The 21,361-nt window shown below is 35.2% G+C and overlaps 3 protein-coding genes across 5 annotated transcripts in view; 2 read left to right on the top strand and 1 right to left on the bottom strand.

Annotated features, from left to right (window-relative positions):
• LOC112323644 (probable L-gulonolactone oxidase 6) overlaps positions 1–8,609 on the top strand; it is a 47,134-nt gene extending 38,525 nt beyond the window's left edge. Inside the window, exons 1-4 of one of the 2 annotated variants that reach the window (XM_002302632.3) lie at positions 4,152–4,949; positions 6,956–7,211; positions 7,343–7,444; positions 7,528–8,609. In XM_002302632.3, coding sequence (XP_002302668.3) covers positions 4,203–4,949; positions 6,956–7,211; positions 7,343–7,444; positions 7,528–8,249 — 1,827 coding nt within the window. In that variant the 5' untranslated portion in view covers positions 4,152–4,202 and the 3' untranslated portion in view covers positions 8,250–8,609. Of the gene's footprint in view, positions 1–4,151; positions 4,950–6,955; positions 7,212–7,342; positions 7,445–7,527 lie in introns of those variants that run through there. The other variant, XM_052450873.1, reaches the window with a different exon arrangement.
• A 1,875-nt stretch (positions 8,610–10,484) lies between these two features.
• LOC18096389 (heterogeneous nuclear ribonucleoprotein Q) lies at positions 10,485–17,972 on the top strand. Of its 2 annotated transcripts, none has more exons than XM_024595450.2 (9): positions 10,485–10,642; positions 11,707–12,143; positions 12,228–12,344; positions 12,446–12,586; positions 12,672–12,857; positions 13,890–14,091; positions 17,147–17,325; positions 17,405–17,490; positions 17,582–17,972. In XM_024595450.2, the coding sequence occupies exons 2-9, from the start codon at positions 11,742–11,744 to the stop codon at positions 17,712–17,714; spliced, it is 1,446 nt and encodes a 481-aa protein (XP_024451218.1). In that variant the 5' UTR covers positions 10,485–10,642; positions 11,707–11,741; the 3' UTR covers positions 17,715–17,972. The 2 variants fall into 2 exon arrangements, with proteins under 2 accessions (XP_024451218.1, XP_024451220.1); XM_024595452.2 differs by having other exon boundaries at positions 10,507–10,642; positions 11,233–12,143.
• A 1,704-nt stretch (positions 17,973–19,676) lies between these two features.
• Positions 19,677–20,544, bottom strand: LOC7478796 (uncharacterized). Its single transcript, XM_002301401.4, has one exon. The coding sequence runs from the start codon at positions 20,495–20,497 to the stop codon at positions 20,081–20,083; it is 417 nt and encodes a 138-aa protein (XP_002301437.3). The 5' UTR covers positions 20,498–20,544; the 3' UTR covers positions 19,677–20,080.
• Positions 20,545–21,361: the final 817 nt, after the last annotated feature.

Here is a 21,361-nt window from a genome sequence, read left to right as displayed (position 1 = left end):
ATCATTTTGATAAGTTAATATTAAAAATAATTTTTTAAAAATAAAAAAATATTATTTTAATACATTTCTGAGCGAAAAGAACTTTGAAAAGTAATCCCAACCACACTTATAAACACCTCCTAAATCCACGGTGTCCATCATTCATTTATCGTGTATATAGTTTTGTGGTTGTTTTTCGGTTTTAAGAAATAAATTTTAAAAAAATATATATTATATCTTTTAAATAATTAAGATTTTAAGTTAATGTTTTTAATTCCACTAATATAAAACTATGGTACGTTGATTGATCAAATAATTTTAAAATAATAATTACAATAAAACATAGTTTTGACCATACATGACTACAAATCCTTATTGATTTCAACATGTTATCATCCAACATGCACATGAAGTGTTATGATAAGTCAAATTCGAGCACCCAACCACTTGTACTATAGTATTATTGTAATAGACACTTCACCGGTCAGATCCCTTCATGGTTCGAGAAAGACATCGAGAATTCAAAGCTAATAAGGTTGCAACTCCATATATAATGTTAAACGAACACCAACATGGTTACGTGAGAAATAGTTGGCATGTTAGGAATATTCATGTGTAGATTTTGTATCTTTTACTAAAAAAACAGCATTATTTTAAATTAAAATCTTAAATAAATGTGGAAGGAAACTTAGTGTTATGTGGGGTTGAAGGGTCGGCCAAATAAAAAGAAAAAGAAAATTAGATTTAATTGATTTGAATACTTATTTACTTTATCTATTTAATGTGTATTGATATATATGAAGGTGATGAATGGAGATGAATTTACATGGGAGATGGGCTTGATTTAAACCATATATATATATATATATATATATATATATATATATATATATATAAACACTAGTACCCCTTGCCTAAGGGATTATACACTTTCTATATATTTATGAGTCATTACAACTTGCGTGAAGGTACACTAGTACTACCCCTTGCCTAAGGGATCATACACTTTCTATATATTTATGAGTCATAACAGCTTGCGTGAAGGTAAAGACATAATAATGAGCCCGCTTACAGATCTATTTGTAATTTATTCGTGCTGCGCTATGGGTCATATGATAGAATTTTTGAATGGTGTAATCTTAATGCCTATATTTTATATGTTTCAATGATTTAAAAGCTGCTATTTATCTAAAACATCAAGCAAAAGTTATGTGTATCAAACACTTAAGTACAAATTCAAAGAGATTATAAGCTTATAATATATGTTGGAAGCAATACTTTGATCAAACCAAATCATAAGCTATATATCTTAGCAATAGTTACAGAAAAAAAACATCAAGATCCATGTAGTGCTTAAGGTCCGGATTCCGGGTTTTGACCGGGTTGCCGGGTTGGCCGGGTCAATTCCTATTAAAAAAAATTCAAAACAACGTTATTTTAGTAAAAAAAAGCACAAAAATCAACAGGTTGCAACCGGGTTTTTGACCTGGTTTTGCCGGGTCAACCCGCCAGGTCGGCCGAGTCACACAGGGTCATGATTTTTTCTATTTTTTTTTCAACCCGGCCTGATTTCAGCCATGGATCGGCCAGGTCTCAAATCGACCTGCTAGACCGGACCAGGTTTCAAAACTATAGTCACATGTATGGTTTGGAATGAATATATATATATATATATATATATGGTCATGTCGGTGATGCGTGGGGGACTATAAAAATTATAAGCAAATTACCAGGTATCCCTGGTTATCGTCCGCGACGAAATAATCTTTATAGTCCAAAGGCCACTTAAGTCAAAGCAGTCTTGTCAAGATTAATAACCGGATGGATGAGCTTGCATTGGTAAACTGAGCAACTATATAGCCTTACAGGTACAAAGGGGTGTTTGCGCGTTACGTGTTTATTTTTTAAAATATTTTTTATTTAAAGATATATTAAAATATTTTTTTTATTTTTAAAATATTATTTTTAATATTAATATATAAAAAAATTAAAAAAAATTAATTTAAAATAAAAAATATTTAATTTTTTTCAAAAATATTTTTAAAACACAAAAAATAAAAATACACAGCCATAAATCTGTCTTAAATGCTTAAAAACTTTATTTCATCTGAACCCCATTAATTAGACCAAGCTCTTATCTTTGTGATAAGGAAACCGATCATACCGATGAAAACTCGACTAATAAAAATATAAATGAAAAATAAAAAATAAAAAATAAATATATTCTAGTAGTGTTTGGAAACACGGCACAAATATTATTTATTAAAAATTAAAAAAAAACTATTTAAAATTATTCTTTTATATTACTAAATTGTTTTGATATAAATATTATTTTAATAGTTTTTTAAAATAAAAAACATATAGCACTGTAGGCAAGGAAAGAAATTGGATTACAAGTGAAAATATGTGTTTGATATGAAAGTCAAAGAGTTGAAATCTCGTGCCAAAGTGGCCCACATATGCTAGCAGAGGAGATCTAGTAAAAGTAAGCAAGTTAACGCGATATCAAACAACATCAAGTAAAACAAATTAAAAATTAACAAACTAGACAATGGGGCCTGCCGCGCCTTTGTGTATTATTATTTTTTTGTAATTTAGCCGTTTCTGCATCAATTCTCCAGCTTTGTTGTTCTTGACTTTAACTAATTTTCTTAATTGCAACAATTATGTTTATAATGCAGCATTATACTGACTAAATGTAACAGACTCAACGAAAAGCTATACTTTTTTTACATATTTATAATTAACAGACTTATCCAAATCAGTCCCTGGTTCTTCAAGAAATCTCCAATTCAATCCCTACATTTGCTTGACCGTACAACATCCACGGGAGAGAGGGGAAAGGAAAGAAAAAGAATACTGTGACACAAATATTGCTTGCCGCTACGCAAACTCCTACCTCATATCTAATTCTTCGTTACTGAAGTTATGGTCGCACACCTTATTAGCGCGGAGCCGCACAACCACATGCCAATGATACGCGGCACGCATCGAGTTTTTCATAGCAATGATTACGGGCACATGCCATGTCAATACGACGCCGCGCAACAACCTCCTGACATTCCATGGCGTTACATAAATTCTCCATTACATAGCTGTCCGGCACATGTCTCGCCAATTGCTGGAAGGGCGCTATTCTATTTAACCAATTAATAATATGCGCAGACCAACCATTTGTATTTCATTTTTTATTACGCAATTTCACGTGACCGATATGCATAAATATCTTAAATTATTAGATAAAAAACTTGTTTCGCGTGAGGCAGGAGGGCAGCTAAAAAAAAAAAAATTCAAACCCATCATTCCAGTTATGAAAAACCTCATATTTTAATTTGAAGTTTTTCCAACTTTGTCAGAACTCGAGCTCTTGTGAACTGATCAGAATAATCGAGCGCACAACCACGAAGACGGTGGGCACGAACTAGGCCTTAAGCTAATGGGTTAGGATAATCATGATAAACGAGAAACTCATAGCAGAATAAGAAAAAGAGCATTGAAAATGAAGATCAAGCCCTGCACGAAAGAAAATTCTGGTTTGAGACTTGGCGCTACATTATTAAAAGCAATTGTGCAAGGCGCACAATGCACCCCACTGCCTTAAAAAATCTTCTGATAAGGCAGGACGGGGGGAATGTTGCGTGTGAAAACGAGTTGGCTTCACACATGGTAAGCACTAGCTATAGTGCAACACCTCAGGAAAAAAAAACCTACTCCCTCACCATTTTTCGTAGCCCGTGCATCGACAACTTCACTTCAAAGGCTGCAGAGCCTCCAAGAGAGGAGAGATGGAACACCTCTCCTTCAAGGTGTGTGACAGGTGGAGATCAAATGATTCAAGTGAAGTTAGTTCGAAACCCCGTATACACTTTAGGATTCCCTGTTAAGACAATTAATCCGACCCCCTTGTCACGAGGGTACATTCACTTATCACAGATTGACATAGTCGTGCTTTCCAATTTTACTTTCTTGTCTGTCTTCTATCCCAACAAAAAATAATGATCCCATTTCCATTTTCTCACGCGCAATATATATATATATATATATACATTCCCATTTGGCAAGTATTAAAATCAAGCGGGTTAAAATTAAATTAAATTAATTAAATTAGTTCTCTTAACTTGAAAGCATCCTGACTAGCATCTTTCTTTTCTTTGGCACAAACCCTTTACGCTATATATATAGGTGTCCACAGATCATCATTAAAAGCAAGCAGCTCTATATGTATGTCTGTGAATGTAAAATTATATATAAAAAAAAAACTCTTCTCAACCAAGCCATTGTCAATACTCAAGAAAATGGAAAAATTCCAGCGAGTCCTCCTATCAGCCAGCTGTCTCCTATTGGCGGTCTTTATGGTGGGTTGCAGCCCCCCGGAGAACCACATCAAATGCTCATCGACAAACACAAACTGCACTATCACAAACTCGTATGGCACTTTCCCTGATCGCAGCATATGTCAAGCAGCAAACGCGGCATACCCCACCACAGAAGAGGAGCTGATTTCAATAGTAGCAGCAGCGACCAAGGCCAAAAGAAAGGTGAAGGTGGCAACTCGTTATTCTCATAGCATCCCTAAACTAGTTTGCCCAGATGGCCAAAATGGATTGCTTATAAGCACCGATTACCTCAATCGTACACTGGAAATTGACGTTCAATCGATGACAATGAGCGTAGAAAGTGGAGTCACTCTGAGACAGCTTATCAACGAGGCTGCCAAGGCTGGCCTTGCATTGCCTTACTCGCCATATTGGTGGGGCTTGACCATTGGTGGCCTATTGAGCACGGGTGCGCACGGCAGCACATTGTGGGGAAAAGGGAGTGCAATTCATGATTATGTGGTGGCACTAACAATTATTAGCCCTGGAGGACCGGAAGATGGTTATGCTAAGGTCCGGAGCCTAGACGAGAGTAATAGTGCTGAACTTGATGCTGCCAAGGTCTCGCTTGGAGTTCTTGGAGTTATTTCGAAGGTACGTATGCTGTCATTATCTCCTCTCTCTTTTTCCCCTTTCCTCCTGTCCTTTTTTCGGTTCGAAGGCTGGCTTCACTACAGTGGAGTTACATTAGTGTCCCTTTGGATAGTTGTAATGCAAAAACTATTCGGCATAATTAACTACTACCTTATATACATTTTAATGATAATATCCTAAAATTATTACCAGTTATCTAATAAATTAATTTGTGTAATTCCAATAAAATTGTCTAAATATCAAAACTAATAATAAAAAAAAGATATGCAAAGATTACGATACTGTGATTAGGACACGAGTTAAACAATATTTAACTTTTAGCGTCAAGAAAATCAATGAGATTACTTTATAATAATAAAAGAATGAAGTCGAAATGAGATTAAAAAAAGTAACTCAACATAAGCACGCATGTAAAATATGATAATTACAACGTCCCATTCTTTCCACCGTTGGATTGCATTTCAAGTTTAATTAATTACTTCAAATTAATATAATTGGTTTCCTTCTTTTCGTTGTCGGATTGCATTTCAAGTGAATTACTTCGGTTCCCTAAGAAAAGGACACAAATGGAATTTAATTCTAAGTAACACGCAGAGAACCGTACATCATCAACGCACATAGCGTAGAGGAGGAGGCGCAGAGGTCTTCTGTTTTTCTTGGTGGAAATCGACCATACGGGAAGGACACTCCTTTGTTTGGTGGGAAGAGAAAAAAGAATGGTTATTCCATCGTATAAAAACTTAATTATTAAGCATGTTTTTAACCTTTTTTTTTTTTTTGGTGTGGATAGAAAATAGAATTGTTATTCCATCGTATAAAAACTTAATTATTAAGTATGTTACTGTCAATAAAACCATTTCAATATAAAAAATATAAGGTGTTTAGATAATGTCCTAAATACAAATATTTTAAAATTTATATAAACTCACATTATTTTATTTGAATTTAATTTGAATTAAAAAAAATTAAACAATGATTATAGAAATTCTGATGTCATATTAAAATGTAATGAAATGCTGTAATATATAAAAGAGTTCAAGCCAAAAGCAGCGGGGCAATAATTGATGAGAGTTTTGTCACTTAATAAGGGAGTGAAATAATTCTAAGAAAAATGCTAATTTACGAGTATGTCACCGCGACGACCAATACTTCTTTTTTTTAATTATGCTTGTTCACGCTTTATAATAAAGAAATAATTGATTTTTATTACATACTATATAAGTACACTGCCATGTGATATGGCTTAGTGTGAGTAATTAAATAATGAGATATTGGAAGTGATGCTAAACCATTAGTTTATCTACCAAATAAATTTTATAATTTTATAATAAAGCTCAACCGACAATTTTCCGACTTTGTAACCAGAAAAATAAAAAAACGATTTGCCGGCCTCTTAATCTATATAAAAATATATATAGAAAGAGCATGAAATAATTAATGGATTAATTACTTGGTATGCTTGGCGCACAACCACTAATGCTTTTCAATACCATTAATATATAATCCCGCATGCTTTGATGTGTAGGAACATAAATTCTTTTATACTTGTACCATGTCGATCTTAGTGGACAATTATACTGAGGTGTGTTTATTATTGTAGTAGTGATTATTTTTTAATTTATTTTTTATTTGAAAATGTATTGAAAATAATATTTTTTTTTATTTTAAAAAAATTATTTTTGATATCAGCATATCAAAACGATCCAAAAATACTCAAAAAAATTAATTTTTAAAATAAAATTATTTTTTTTAAAAAAATACAATGCTACTAAAAAAAAAAATTACACTCTGAATTAAAAAGACTGTCCGAGTGATGATATCGGAAAGAATTGCCTCCTTGTTGATTATTAGATTAATTGAAGATGGAGATGTATATTTATTCATCCCAAGATGGAGATGTATATTCCAAGTCTTATTATTAATCCTTTAATGATATGGGATAATCATCCCAACTATTAATTAATCTCAAAGATATCTTAAATTAAATTTGGGTTCGGCTTTGTCAGGTTACTCTGCAACTGCAACCCCTCTTTAAAAGATCCATTTCCTATGAGGTGAAGAAAGATACTGATCTGGGAGATCAAGTGGCTAGCTTTGGGAGACAACATGAGTTTGCAGACATAACGTGGTATCCTAGTCAAGGCAAGGCAGTCTACCGAATTGATGATCGGATTTCTTCTAATACCTCTGGCAATGGCCTATACGACTACATCCCCTTCCGCTCTACTCCTTCTCTCGGATTGGCCGTCGTTAGAGCTACAGGTTTGCTACTATACTGTAAATATAAAGAAAATATGTGTTTCCTATACACAAATCGATCCCTCAAACCTTTTTATGTCAGGCAGCTGCATTGCCATATGAGTAATATTTTTCCCTTTTGATTTCGTTATTAGAGGACGCTCAAGAATCCTTGAAAGACCCTGATGGGAAGTGCGCCAGCGCAAAACTAATTACATCCACCCTCAAGAACTTGGCTTACGGACTAACTAACAATGGTACTTTTGTTTCCAACTAAATAATTTATATTCATATTTCTGCGACTAAATTGTTGTGATTGTAGACTTCGATTGATTTTCAGGAATAGTTTTCACGGGTTATCCTATAATTGGGTACCACAATCGCCTACAGTCGTCAGGAACTTGTCTTGATAGCCCTGAAGATGCAATGATCACGGCATGTCCATGGGATTCAAGAATTAAGGGCGAGTATTTTTTCCAAGCCACATTCAGTATTAGCCTGTCAGTTGTGAAGAGCTTCATCCAAGATGTGCAAATGCTCGTCAAACTCGATCCTAGAGCATTATGTGGCCTAGAACAATACAATGGTATCCTCATGCGCTATGTGAAGGCCTCAAGTGCCTACTTGGGCAAGGAAGATGATGCCTTGGATTTTGATATTACATTCTATCGAAACAAAGACCCCGCGAAACCCAGACTTTATGAAGACATACTTGAAGAGATTGAGCAACTCGCAGTGTTTAAGTACGGAGGTTTGCCACATTGGGGAAAGAACAGAAACCTAGTGTTCAACGGTGCACTCAAGAAATACAAAAATGCTGGAGCATTTCTGAGGGTAAAGGAGATGTATGATCCACTGGGGCTCTTTTCCAACGAGTGGACAGACCAAGTCCTTGGACTGAAAGGAGATGTGAACATAATAAAAGAGGGCTGTGCACTGGAAGGATTGTGTATATGCTCACAAGACATTCATTGCGCACCAAGCAAGGGCTATCTCTGTAGAGCAGGGAAAATTTATCAAGAAGCAAGGGTTTGTGCCCATGTTAGCACTCCGGAGCAGTAACGATGAGAGGCTATGGGTCTGTCACCGGCGGATGGATTGATGGTTCTCTAAACTCAAAATCAAGAGCTACTGAACACCGGTACACCTTCACAGCCTTACGTTTGACTGCTACTTTACCGTGAACATGCACCACCAGTGTTGGGATTGATTGCATTAAAATGGTATAGTTTAATTTTTATACGAGCACAGTTTATGTTGCATACAAGTTTAAAATTATATTATATGTAAATTTAATAAAGTAGTGTAAATCTTAAACTTATAACGACATAAGTTTAGTACTTACTGGGATGTACATAAACACATATAAAGATGTTTTTAAAAACATTTATTAATTAAATATAAGAAATTCAATCAGACAAATTTGTTATGAGCTTATGCGATTTAAATATTGTCTATGAACGGGTAAAAATTAATAATTTTAGTTAAAAATGTTTTTTTATTAAATTGAGCCCTAATATATTATTTAAACTCGAATCCACTTATTACAAAGTTTCTCTTTTCTAAAATTTTTGAAACTTTTTAATTTATACAAGTTGCAAGCAAGTTTTATAATCTTTTAAATATGAGATAAATGTTTTGGATTTGTAAAAGTTTACATCATTTATTTTAAATATATTAATATTTCATGTGAAAAGTGTATATTTTAAAAAATATTTTCTAATAAAATTATTATCAGTGGACCCTATAATTAGATTCTCCACAGTATACTCATTACTATGCTTTAAACAACAACAATAATAATTAATTCTTATTGAATATTTATGTGCAATGTTTTATATGATTTATTCCATATTAACGTAATATCTAATTATTAAAAAATTATTACAGAATAACCATAAAAACTCTAATCTCATTTTTAATAATATAATATAATATAATAGGATATTTTAAAAAAAAACTAACACTTTAATTACAATTTCAACAAGAATTTATTTGAAATTAAAAAAAAAATCATAGGTCTAGAAGGCTAGGGTCGCTCGCTTGGACTCAAAAGATGAAATCTCAAATAGGCCTAAATCAAACCTGCATGCTTGGCACTTTTTTTTTATATTTAATAAAAGATGTGTCATCCACTCCATATATATATAAAAAGTTTTATAGGAGATGATATGTCGTTTGTTGCAATAATTTCCCTCAAAACTCAATTTTTAACATGTTTTTGACTAAAAAACACTTCTAAAACATTTTAGAAGCCTAAATTATTTCATTTCTAACTCTAAAATATTTTAAAATTATTTTAAAAACTGAAAATCAAACTAAATTAAAAAAACCTTTACGAACACTAATTTATTTTTTTCTAAAATGGTTGACGAGAAAAACAATCACCATTGAGCTCTCCACTTCAAGAAAAAAACACTAGCAGTAGGACTGAATTTTTTTGATGGTTGAAATGCCATTAGTATAATTCTTTCTCTCTCCTCTCTATTTATAACAATTTTCTCCTCTTATCTATCATAACTTAAGGAATGAAACACAATAAAAAATAAGTTTGAGAACTAAAATAAAAAACTATAAAACTTCAAGGGATCAAATTGAAAAAAAAACCTAAGGACCAAAGTTATTAATTTTTCCAAGCACTATTCCCTACATTATCATAAAAACTTTGAGAAATAATTTATCATTAACATCCAAATCTCCTACAATTGCACAAAATGTTATTCTGACTGGATTAATTTTAATTTTAGTAAGTTCATAAGATACGATAGCTATTACAAAATACTAAGACACTGTTTTAATATTTTTGATATCATGATAGAGTTTAGGTTCAAGAAATGCATTTTTCTTTAATGGTTTGATTTTGTTGTTTTCTTTTTACAAATGTTTATCGTTATAATAATTTAATTAAATAAAAAATAATTTTTTAAAAAATTATTAAACCCGATCAAGTAATAATTTAGATTAAATGTTAAACTAATTAGCTTAATTTTATACATATTATTTTAAAATCCAACCAATCAAAAAGGCCGAATAAAGCAGTCACCCTCTTAATTCAAACTGCTTGACTTATCTTAATAACATAATTACCGTGGGATTGTGGTTCTAGCGAAATACATTCTACTGTAATTAAAAAACAAAACAAAACAATTTTTATGAGCATTTAGATTAGCCGCATCCCAGACCCAGTCACGTGCAATAATGCTCGGAGGGTATTATAGTCTTCTCATGAGAGAAATTCCGCGAAGCAAGATGGCGTGTCATGAATTGGGACGCATCTTCACTGTTATTACAGTACTCCGTCACAGCAGATAAGAAGCTGTTTCCAAATTACGGTGAGGAGAGAGTGTCACCCACTCTCATTGATTTCCTCGGATAACTACCGCGAAGAAGGAAATAAACAGGGATAAACAGAGAGGGAAAAAAAACAAGATAAAGAAAAAAACAGAGATTCACTGGTACGTTGCTAATATTTATTCCTTTTTGTCTAATTTTCTCTCTCTCTCTCTCTCTCTCTGCCGCAAATCTTGTTTCTTTTGTTTAACGCTTTGCTCGAATTCGACGATTTTTTTTTGTAAGGTTATTTTTTTGCTCATTGATTTGGAATCTGCTAGGTTTTATCTTTAATTTCAATTTAGGGTTTGGCTGATTTAGTCCAAGTCAATTTTTAGATTTGTACTAAGTAGGGTTTAGGGTTTAATAGCTATCCTCACTGTCGTTCTAAAGTCTTGCTATTTCTCTTTAATTTCTGGCTGTTTTGGGGATTTTTTTCGTCACCAGAGTAACATTTTTGAACTGGGTATATGTTTTGGTGTGTGAAATTTTTTGAACCACCCTTGAAATTTTGACCAAGTTGAGATGGAATAAGACTTAGTTTATCTGCTTACTGATTTAAAAGTTTGCTTATTTAATTTGTGTTTGGATTCAAAATCTTGTACAGTTCCTGATAAAAGAAAAGTGCAGATTTTAACTTAAATTCAGCCAAGCAATGGCAATGCTACCTATGGAATCTGAGTGGTTTTTCTGTTCCTGTTTTTGTCTTTGTCAGGATCGATTGCAAAGGACAATTGGGTTTTTTTATTTCATTTTCCCTTTCTTCTTTGGTTCCTAGTTGAACTTGGAGCAAGACAGCTATAGTTGTGCTGTCCATCACACTCCACAAACACTATACACACTCCACAAACACTATAACATGCTCTGCAAATACTTAACTTCTCCATGGGTGCTATAACCACCTCCAAAAATGCTATAACCACTCCACAAATGTTAAAACATGCTCTAGCGACCACAAATACTATAACAATTTTTTTTTATTGCTAGTCGTTTGGCCCTGCATTTCTGTAGCTTCCCAGCTCTATTCTGGACATGGAGGGTTTTTCCAACTCTGCATGTCACTCTCACATTCCCATTTGGAACCAGCCCATTTCAATTTTTGTGCATTATGCACATTCTTGCAGGTTCCACACGTTTTCCATGATGATTACTTAAACTTGCAGTTAATTTAGGGGCAATTTAACTGCAGTTGTTAGATGATAAGACCTGGTGTGTGAAAAAGTCATGGCAGAGGGCACAGAAATTGAGGAACGAGTGGATCTTGAAGAAGACAATTATATGGAAGAGATAGACGATGATGTTCAAGATCAACTAGATGAGGATGGAGAAGATGATGCTGGAGATGCACATGCTGAAGAAAATGTTGAAGAGGAGTATGAGGACTCAAAGCCCGAGGGCAGTCAGAAAGATCAATCTCCAGAAGCAGATAGAAGCCTTCCCAACGCTGAACCTGTGGAGGATGAACAAAAGCCCACTGCTTCGGTTAAAAAAGAGGAAAAGGATAAGCATGCTCAACTACTTTCTCTTCCTCCTCACGGTTCTGAAGTTTTCATTGGTGGACTTCCGAAGGATGTAATCGAAGATGAATTGAGGGATCTCTGTGAAACGATAGGCGAAATTTTTGAGGTCATAATTTTTTGATCTGTACACAAGATATATTGGTGTTTTTTTTTGGCATTTTTAATGTGGATTTATCTTAACATGTTTCAGATAAGGCTAATGAAAGATAAAGACACTGGTGAAAGCAAGGGTTTTGCTTTTGTAGCATTCAAATCAAAGGAGGTTGCTCGAAAAGCCACTGAAGAGCTTCGTAGTAAAGACTACAAGGTAGTCATAATTTGGTGCAGTAATTCACTTGCATGATGTCCTTAATCTTTGTTTTCATTTTTTAAAAAAATTTTAAACTAACTTTGTAGCCTTGCCTGCAGGGAAAAACCTTAAGGTGTTCAATATCTGAAACAAAAAATAGATTGTTTATTGGTAATGTTCCAAAGAACTTGACAGAGGATGAGTTTAGAAAAATCATTGAAGAGGTTGGTCCCGGGATGGAAGTTCTTGAGCTCATAAAGGTGGAATTGGAGCTGAACAGTTCTCTCATCTCTCAAGTAGATATGACTGCTTGCCTTGCTAATGCTATTTTCCTCTTAATTTCAGGATCCTCAAACTCCAACTCGCAACCGTGGTTTTGCTTTTATATTGTATTACAATAATGCTTGTGCTGATTATTCAAGGCAGAAAATGTTAAATGCTAATTTTAAGCTTGATGGTCATACCCCCACTGTTAGCTGGGCTGATCCAAAGGGCATGCCTCCTGATCATTCTCCTGCTGCTGCTGGCCAGGTAAATGCCAGAAGTAGTTGGAAGAAGCTGAGTCCTTAGATGTTCAAAATTTTATCTTTTGTTTACTAAATGGCTATCGCTAAGTAATTTATTGGAGTCCTTGTCCTGTCTCGCTAAATAATTTATGCATCTATCTCTCAAAAGTGCAATACAAATGAGGATAATAGGAACTCGTAAAACTTGTATGCAAGAGTCCACTCATGCTTACCTTGCTTTTTACATTTGGAGGATTCTTTATACTCCTGTCCTGCATTATCTGTCTTTTTTTATCCTCAAAAATTTTTCTTCTTTCGTAAACTAGATCTTTTTATGTCAAACTTGCTGAAGGAAGGTAAGGGATCTCTTTGCTAACTCTATGAAAATTATTGACATTGGATCTATGAGATTAATCAATAGTTGAGTGAAAAAAGTTAAAGAGAAGTTAGATATGCTAACATTTATTGTCAATAATAACAGTTGATCTTATTCTATTTGGGTTTTATGTTTGAATCTGCGTGGATTACAATATCGAGGCATGAATCAATGGACGCTCTTGGTGATCAGTCTGTGCTTCTGAGTAGCTTGCCTGAAATGTGGCAACTAGTTGGAGAGTTTCTACTTTGGATATTTCAGCATGTGACCTAGGAATGGAATTTTGCATGTGGTCAATTCCGCGGGTGTTGATTTGTGTAAACTATTAACATAATGCTTTGGTTTTTGAAATTCATTTTTGCTCCCATGATGTTGCATACTTAACAATGCTCTGTAATGCTAGTGTTCCAAAAAAGTGGATTTTTCCATGCTGAAACCCTACTCGTTTGTAAGAGTCCTTGTTCAATGATTTTTTTTTTGCTGAAATAGAACCACTTTAAATTGGAAGAACTAAGAGATATATAAAGTTGTTTGTTGCTGTTTAGCTGGAGTAAATAAGTCTTAATCTTTATCTCTGGAAGAAAGAGGGTTTTCCTTTTTGTTTCTCTTTTTCTGGCTTTCCTGTGTATACAATAATTTGACCTGTTACTGTTACAATGTGTATCTGTTTTGAATTCCCAGGTTAAGGCTCTGTATGTGAAAAACATACCTGAGAACACCTCCACTGAGAAACTGAAGGAACTATTCCAGCGCCATGGGGATGTGACTAAAGTTGTTACACCACCTGGAAAAGCTGGAAAACGAGATTTTGGGTTCATTCACTATGCTGAAAGGTCAAGTGCATTGAAGGCAGTCAGAGATACAGAGAAATATGAAATCGATGGTAATTTTTACACCAATCTATTTGAACATGTATGGATGAGGGGTCACTCCTTGGTTAATTAATTAAGATTCTGCTAAAACAGTTCATTGAGTGTCACATGTCGGGTACATACATTGATTAGCAGGTTATATAACTTGACGTCATATGCCAATTATCTTTTCAGAGGGTTATGCCCTTGGCCTTTTATGAGCATTACAATTTTCATCTTAGTTCGCAATAAAGCACAGCTGTCATGCTTTTTCTTTTTCTTTTTCTTTTTTACCTTAAAAAATGAAGAATTAGGGTGGATTCTTTTCAATGGAAATCATAACTTACCCCTGGGTTAGACCACCTCACATCTTGCATCAAGGCACCTGGTCCATTGATTTGTTTTCTCATCTTTTTTATTCACATTACATGGACAGATTTTCTCAAAGAAATCTTTAGACCTGCCTGAAAATAGCATAATAAATTCTTTCTGGCTGTTTGAGTTCGAAGTAAAAGTGATTACATAAATCAACTTTGCAGGGGATTCAAAGTCAGTTTCTAAACCATAAGTTGGTAGAGTAAAATGTGGTCTGATCACAAGAAAAAGAGCACCATTTGCCGTTTCTCAGCTTGCTGATTAGCATGTGTAAGATTTTGCATAAGACTTTTGTTTAGAGGTTCCTCATAGTGTCAGGGAGCACAATCTTGTAGTCCCATTCCACATTTGTTGGTGGTTAGCAGATTTTGTGTTGCTATTTGGTCATGTGGTGAAGGATTTAGGAGACGTGGAAGAGGGTGGGATTTAAATTGGCTTTAAACAGGTCATGATCAGGTGAATTAGACTTTCCTTGAAAGGTCTTGGAGTCTAATGGAGGAAGTGCATGAGAATAAGATTTTCTTGCCTTGGCATCCCCCCTTCCCGCCCCACCCAGTAATTGTGGATGGGATTCTTGTGGTTCTTTTTTGTGTTTGATGGGTATTCATTATATCTCGTTGCCCCTTGTCTTTACAATAGTGGTGGATGTCCACAGCAGGATGATTAATTTATTGTTACAAAAAAGTTGATTGAGAATGTTGTGTTTGGGGTCCGAGGATGCTTATAGATGATACAATTCTTTTCTTGGGTGATGATAGGATAGGTAAGGTTCTGGCATCTTATCTTTACTGCATATTTTGTAAAGGTGCGTACGCTGTAATAGGATTAAAAGTGTTGCTTAGAGATTTACTTAGAATTGGGCATGTGTCATTTGGATTGGCATTTGAAATATTTTATAGTTCCTCTTGATGGAAGTCCTATCTGTCCTAGATCCTAATTGGTTTGATGAACAGGATTGTGCCTTCTCTCCCTCCCTCTGGAAAGAAGGCTGTTCTTCATTCATGCTTGTCTAGCATTTCCTGGCAGTTTTCATCTCTCTTTAAGTCCTTATTCCTTTTCTTTTTGCATTTGGATTGGTAACACTGATGTCAAAATTTCCTTTTGACTGGAAGGAGATATGTTGCGATGACAAAACATATGGGGTTTTGGGATTTCTTCACTTGATTCAAAAAATAATTCTGGTGAGGAGGTGTTTACAACAATTTCATGAAAATCAGATTCTATGTGGCACAAGTATGTATCCTTGAGTACAGGCTTTTGTCAGGTGGTTGAGATGGAAATGTTGGAATACCTTTAGAACAGTATTTTTTGGGCCCTCAGAAATTAATTATACAGTCCTTCCCTCTTTAAATATAAAATTCATAATGATTCCTGCTTCATTTCTGGGAAGACCCTCGTCTCTACAATGTGTACATTTCACCTATTTCTAGTTTTCTTTCCATGAAGGGTTTTGATTTCAATTAGAATATGGGTTATTTGAAGAACTGTAATGACAGTGAAACTGAAGATCTTTTGTTAATCACTGTTATGCTTGTTCATACCATGCAAGGTCTGATAGCAGATACTGTTCCTTGCAGAGTTTGTGGGACTTATTTTGAACATCATTTCTTTCTCATCTCTTCCCAAATCCCAAACACATTTCATTTTCTCTAGCAATTTAGATTTGGAAAGTAAAGGTGTCATCCAAAGTTGACCTTGATCCAGATGGTGCCTAACAAGATCTATTGCAAATTAGGAAGCTACCAAAGGCTTGCAAATTAGGATGTCTTTCAAGGCCTTGTTGTCTAACGCATGCTGTGTCATAAAGTGTGAAGATTTAGAAACAGTTATTATGTCATTCAGTTATGGATATGTTGAATTCATTGCTTTTGGCTGCCAACATGCGGGTGGCCCTGCTAAGATTTAGGACATGTGTATGATGTCTAAGGATAACAAGAAGTCATGGAGGTTTGTAATCATGTGTTCCTCTTTTTTTTTTTTCCTTTTTTTTTGGATTATTAAAAAAAAGGGCTCTATCTTCTTTTAATATATGTCTGAATTTTCCTTTTCTGATGGATAGCCCAATTGTTTTTTGCACCGCTCTTTGGATCATTGATGTCTCATATAAGTGAATTTTAGAAGTTTAGATAGAGACTTTGAGCAGAGGTATAGCCTATTTAGTTGACACACCTCTTCTCTAATCATTGTTGTCTCATGTTATTGATCATAAAAGACTAGATATGGAAATTTCTGATGCTAAGGTATATAGCCTAATCGGTTGAGGCACCTCTCTTTTGAGTCAGGGGCTGTATTTTCATGCTCCTTTTTTTTTTTAATCTAAAACTTGTATACTGGTATAACGAGACCCCATTTCCATGCTGGTGAATTGTGGCTGTGGCTCATCTTTTGTGAAGGGAAAAAACAAGGGGGTGGGGTGACACTTGGAACCTTGGATAGTCAGTAATTTCAATGGAAAATGTTTAACTTGGAATTTAATATCTCATGATAAATGTAGCAAGATGTTGCCCTGGCAAGTCTATGGAATCAGTAAGAAGAGGGTCCCCCCCCACCTCTTATGATGAAAAGAGGTTTATTTATGTATCATCTTACATGGTCATGATACTGACTTTAGGTGTTTAAAATCTAGTGATGCATGCTTGTGACACAAAATGAATACTATGGTTAAATAGGATGTGATTCCACAAATAACATGTTTAATGAATTTAACTGCAGGTCAGTTGTTGGAGGTTGTTCTTGCTAAGCCTCAGGCTGATAAAAAACCTGATGGATCTTATCCTTACAACGCTGGAGTTAATCCAAACCCAGTCCCCCTTCCTGCATATAGTGGATTTGCAGGGAATCCACATGGCTCTTTGGGCACTGGATTTGGTGTTGCTGCCGGTTTTCAGCAGGTATCTTGGTCATTCTGACATATGGTTCAGTTCCTGTAGTATCAAATTTAATCTCATGAACAACTTGCGTTGCAAACAGCCAGTTATATATGGTAGGGGTCCAATGCCAGCAGGAATGCATATGGTACCGATGGTTTTACCAGATGGTCGAATTGGCTACGTCCTGTGAGTTGCCTTTTCCTTCTGTTTTAATTGCAAGCGATATAGATTTTAGATGGATTTCCAACCTTTGGTTTGGTGTTTTGGTACTCTGCAGTCAGCAGCCTGGAGTACAGATGCCACAGCCTCAGCCTCGAAGAGTTGATCGGAGCAATAGTCCAAGTGGGCCTGGGCGAGCTGGTAGTAGTGGTGATGATGGCAATCGCGGAAGAAGGTACCGACCTTATTAGCGATGTGTTGTAGTTTTCCAGGGAATTGAGAAACATTTTAGTTGGATGACTTTGTTTCGCCAAACAAATAACAGAGCTATCACCCATTCCCTCAACCTCACAACTCCCTAGAATCTCAATAAAGAGAAGAAAAAAAAACCAAAGTATGAAGTAGAAGGATGTTAGAATAGGACTGTGAAGTACTGTGACTTTGATGTTGTAGGAGACAGTTGACAGTTCAGTAATTGCTCTTTTATTTATTGGCATCGTTTTATGGTACCCAGGAAGCATAAAAAACAGCATCTGTTTTGTTTCAGAACTACACAAGTGATGAGTGGCCTGGTTTCTGCGTTTTTCTGTTTCTTGAAATTCCTGATTGCTGTTAGGTAAAGTCTGTATCATATCATTTCTGCCTATTGCATCTGTAGGATAAATGAGCTCAAAATGATCATGAAACGTCACAAAGATGATGTGGATTTTACTGGGTTTTTTCACTATGGCTTTTGGTTGTCTGTCCTGTGCTTACCAAAAACAAACTCCCAAATTGAAGGAAGCAGCAGCATAAGCACATGGCTGATTGCCATCAAGGCGCATTGATGTGACGACAAAGGGCTATAATATGAGAGCTGCGGTTGCTTATGCCAATATGAAGTTTTGTTGGGGATGGTTTCTGTGGACAACATTGAAGCGTGGCATAACAGTCATTCCATTTCACAAATTGCACCTGGTTTTATAAGTTTAATGTTGGGATCCTTAACTGGCAATAGGACTGGAGCCTGAAAAAAGTTCAAATTTTCTAGTTCACAAGCCTTGACGAGCCTTGGGGTGCAAAATTGGACCAATCCTCTCCTATCCTCAAATCTCATGCCATCATCTCCTCGTGGAGTTGAAAATTCTCATCGTTTTGTGGAGAACACAGAAGTTCATGACATTGAACAGGCTCTACCTTTAAGGAACTAAAGCTGCGCGAAGTCGCGAGGTGCATGACAAACTCAACAATTCTAGAGTTGAAGAGTAGAAATTGTGAACGGAGAAACCGACTTCTGCCACATCTTTCCCTATTAAATTCTTATCGCTATAAAACGAGTTTCTAAATTGACCTATCCAGATCTGCCAGAGGTTCTGAAGTCAACTGCTGCAGTTATAGCGGAATGGCGATCGTTGTCTCAATTTGGCCCTTGCAAACATCTTGATGCACAATCTCTAGAAAAGAGAATGGTACTGCTTGCAGAACCAATTCTGCAGCAAGCTTATCTGTGTCGTAATCTATCTGAACATTGAATCTTCCACTGTGGAAGTGCAAATAGATGCAACACGCTTAATCCATGTCTCATACACTGAACCTGAACGTACCATGGATGCTGCTGGATACATGATGTGCGCACCAGGGCAAAGCATGGCAGTTCAGATAGACCTGGCAGTATATAAGCAAAAACTAACAGACATTCTCCAACTTGACAGTGGTCTGGCGTGCTAACACTACAAGTTTAACAGGAAAAAGAACAAGATAGTTATGGCATCTATTGGCCAAGCCAATCTAAACAAGACCAACAATTTCAATCAGTCAAAATCAACGAGAGGATTTGAGCTGATCGAATGCAACTTGGGACTGGATGTCGAAAATACCAAGAGCAACATTGCCAATGAACTCCGTGGGCTTTACCGGCAAACTATCGATCATTCATTATACGTTCGCAAAATAACCTGAATTGATAATATCACAAGAGAACACAATGCACAAAGAGACTCCTAGTTTTTCCCACAAATACATATTTTAATAGGAACTATAATCTCAATCAGAATGGTCTCCTCAGGGCTTTTAACGTTAGTAATTCAGAATGGTCTCCTCAGGGCTTTTAACGTTAGTAATTATGCACCAACAAGAATCATGGCTGTACAAACGCCAGATAAGAAAGAGACATTAAAACAAAATATAACAAATTAAGAAAAACAGAAAACCTTTGGCATTCCTAAGCACTAGACTGAGCAAACAGAAATCTCCGACTATTCTTCCCTCATCTTAGCAAATGCTAAAACGTGAGTTTATGACAATATTAACAAAGCAGCATCACAATCCCAACAAAAGACTGTAATTCCAGCAAATACAGCAATGCTAATCATAGAAGTAAATAATAAATGAAAACTCTAACATGAATTATGAATTACAAATTTTCTCAGCAACCAAAAAGAACATTAAAAATTACTTTTTTCTTTCTTTTAAACCTCTGGCACGGTCTGTGAATTCAAGTCCAAATATTTATATATTTGTGTAACATCAGGGGGGGGGGGGGGGGGGAGCGGGGGGGATCCACAGCAAGGGTTAAGAAAAGGATGATCGATTACAAGCAATCATTTACAAGGCACAGAAACGCAAGCCTCCATCTTCTTCAGTTTGTGTCGGAGAGCTCCTGAAGACGCTTTTCCAACTCATCCAATCTAACATCCCAATCATTCTTTATGCACAAAGGCTTCACATTACTATACTCCACGCTATTCTCTTCTCTCTGGATTCCCCCAGAGACAAAACCCTTTCTCGTCTTATTATTCTTTTTACCACCACCACCACCGCTCACTTTGTTTTTCTCGGCAGTTGCTCTTTGCATAGCCCAAAGCACATCGAACCCACTAAATTGCTTTGCTCTTCTACCTTCCCCTTGCTGTTGTTGGTGTTTCGATGTTGGGGAAGGCTGGTGGCTGGAAGGCTGAGCTTTGGCTGAGAAGGTGAGGGTTTTCACCGATTTGGCGGGTCCTGGGAGGAGAGGGAAGAATGGTCTTGGTTGAACTGGGGACGTCGCCCACCACATGATGTTTTTGGGCGTTATCGATAGATCACGTGTTAATAGGTTTTTGCGAGTCTTTAAACTTCCGAAAATCTGGGCCTATTTCTAGTGGCTAAAGTTTCAGACATCTTTCGGACCACTTGAAATAATGGTCCTAACAAGTCCAGAACTGGCTGCATCGCCCACAAAAGCTTAGTGTTGTACACTTGCACATTTTTTTTTTGTTTTTACATTTAAAAAATATTTTTAATATTAATTTTATTTTTTATAATTTAAAATTATTTTAATACATTTTTAAATAAAAATATTTTTAAAAATAATCCAACCATAATCTCAAATATTGTCATTTGACTGGTTCACATATAAACAAGAGTTTTATAGAGTGTTTAAAATTGTGGTTGCGGTTGTTTTTCAAAATATTTTTTACTTAGAAATACAATAAAAAGTATTGTTTTTTTATTTTTTAAAAATTATTTTTGATATTAACACATTAAAATAATATAAAATATTAATTTAAAACAAAATAAAAAATAAAAAAAATTTAAATTTTTTTAAAAACATTTTAAAACATAAAAACAAACAGATAATCTCAATGGACATACATGTTAGAGAATAATATAAATCATATTCTGGGACCTTACCTAACAGCTTAAGCTATTGGGTTGAGTTGGTTCTTTGACATGGTATCAGAGCCTTGATGACCAAGTGGTCTTGAGTTCGAATCTCACCATCCCCATTTATTTGATAAAAATTAAGTACAAGATAATGTAAGTCTGTGTAAGTTTCAAGCCCAATTTGAGGGAGTGTGTTAGAAAATAATATAAATCATATACTGAGAATAATATAATTTAGAATCACTGACCCACTAAATTGCAGACAAAACACTAC

The sequence above is a fragment of the Populus trichocarpa genome, chromosome 2 (genome assembly GCF_000002775.5).
Source record: "Populus trichocarpa isolate Nisqually-1 chromosome 2, P.trichocarpa_v4.1, whole genome shotgun sequence".
NCBI classification, from domain to species: Eukaryota; Viridiplantae; Streptophyta; class Magnoliopsida; order Malpighiales; family Salicaceae; genus Populus; species Populus trichocarpa.
This window is presented reverse-complemented; position numbering and strand designations above follow the sequence as displayed.

Coding starts and splice junctions, on each gene's coding strand:
- LOC18096389 (XM_024595450.2), top strand. CDS start 11,742: ATGGCAGAGGGCACAGAAATTGAGGAACGAGTGGATCTTGAAGAAGAC. Junction 12,144..12,227: donor CGATAGGCGAAATTTTTGAG/GTCATAATTTTT, acceptor AACATGTTTCAG/ATAAGGCTAATGAAAGATAA. Junction 17,491..17,581: donor GGTCGAATTGGCTACGTCCT/GTGAGTTGCCTT, acceptor GGTACTCTGCAG/TCAGCAGCCTGGAGTACAGA.
- LOC7478796 (XM_002301401.4), bottom strand. CDS start 20,497: ATGTGGTGGGCGACGTCCCCAGTTCAACCAAGACCATTCTTCCCTCTC.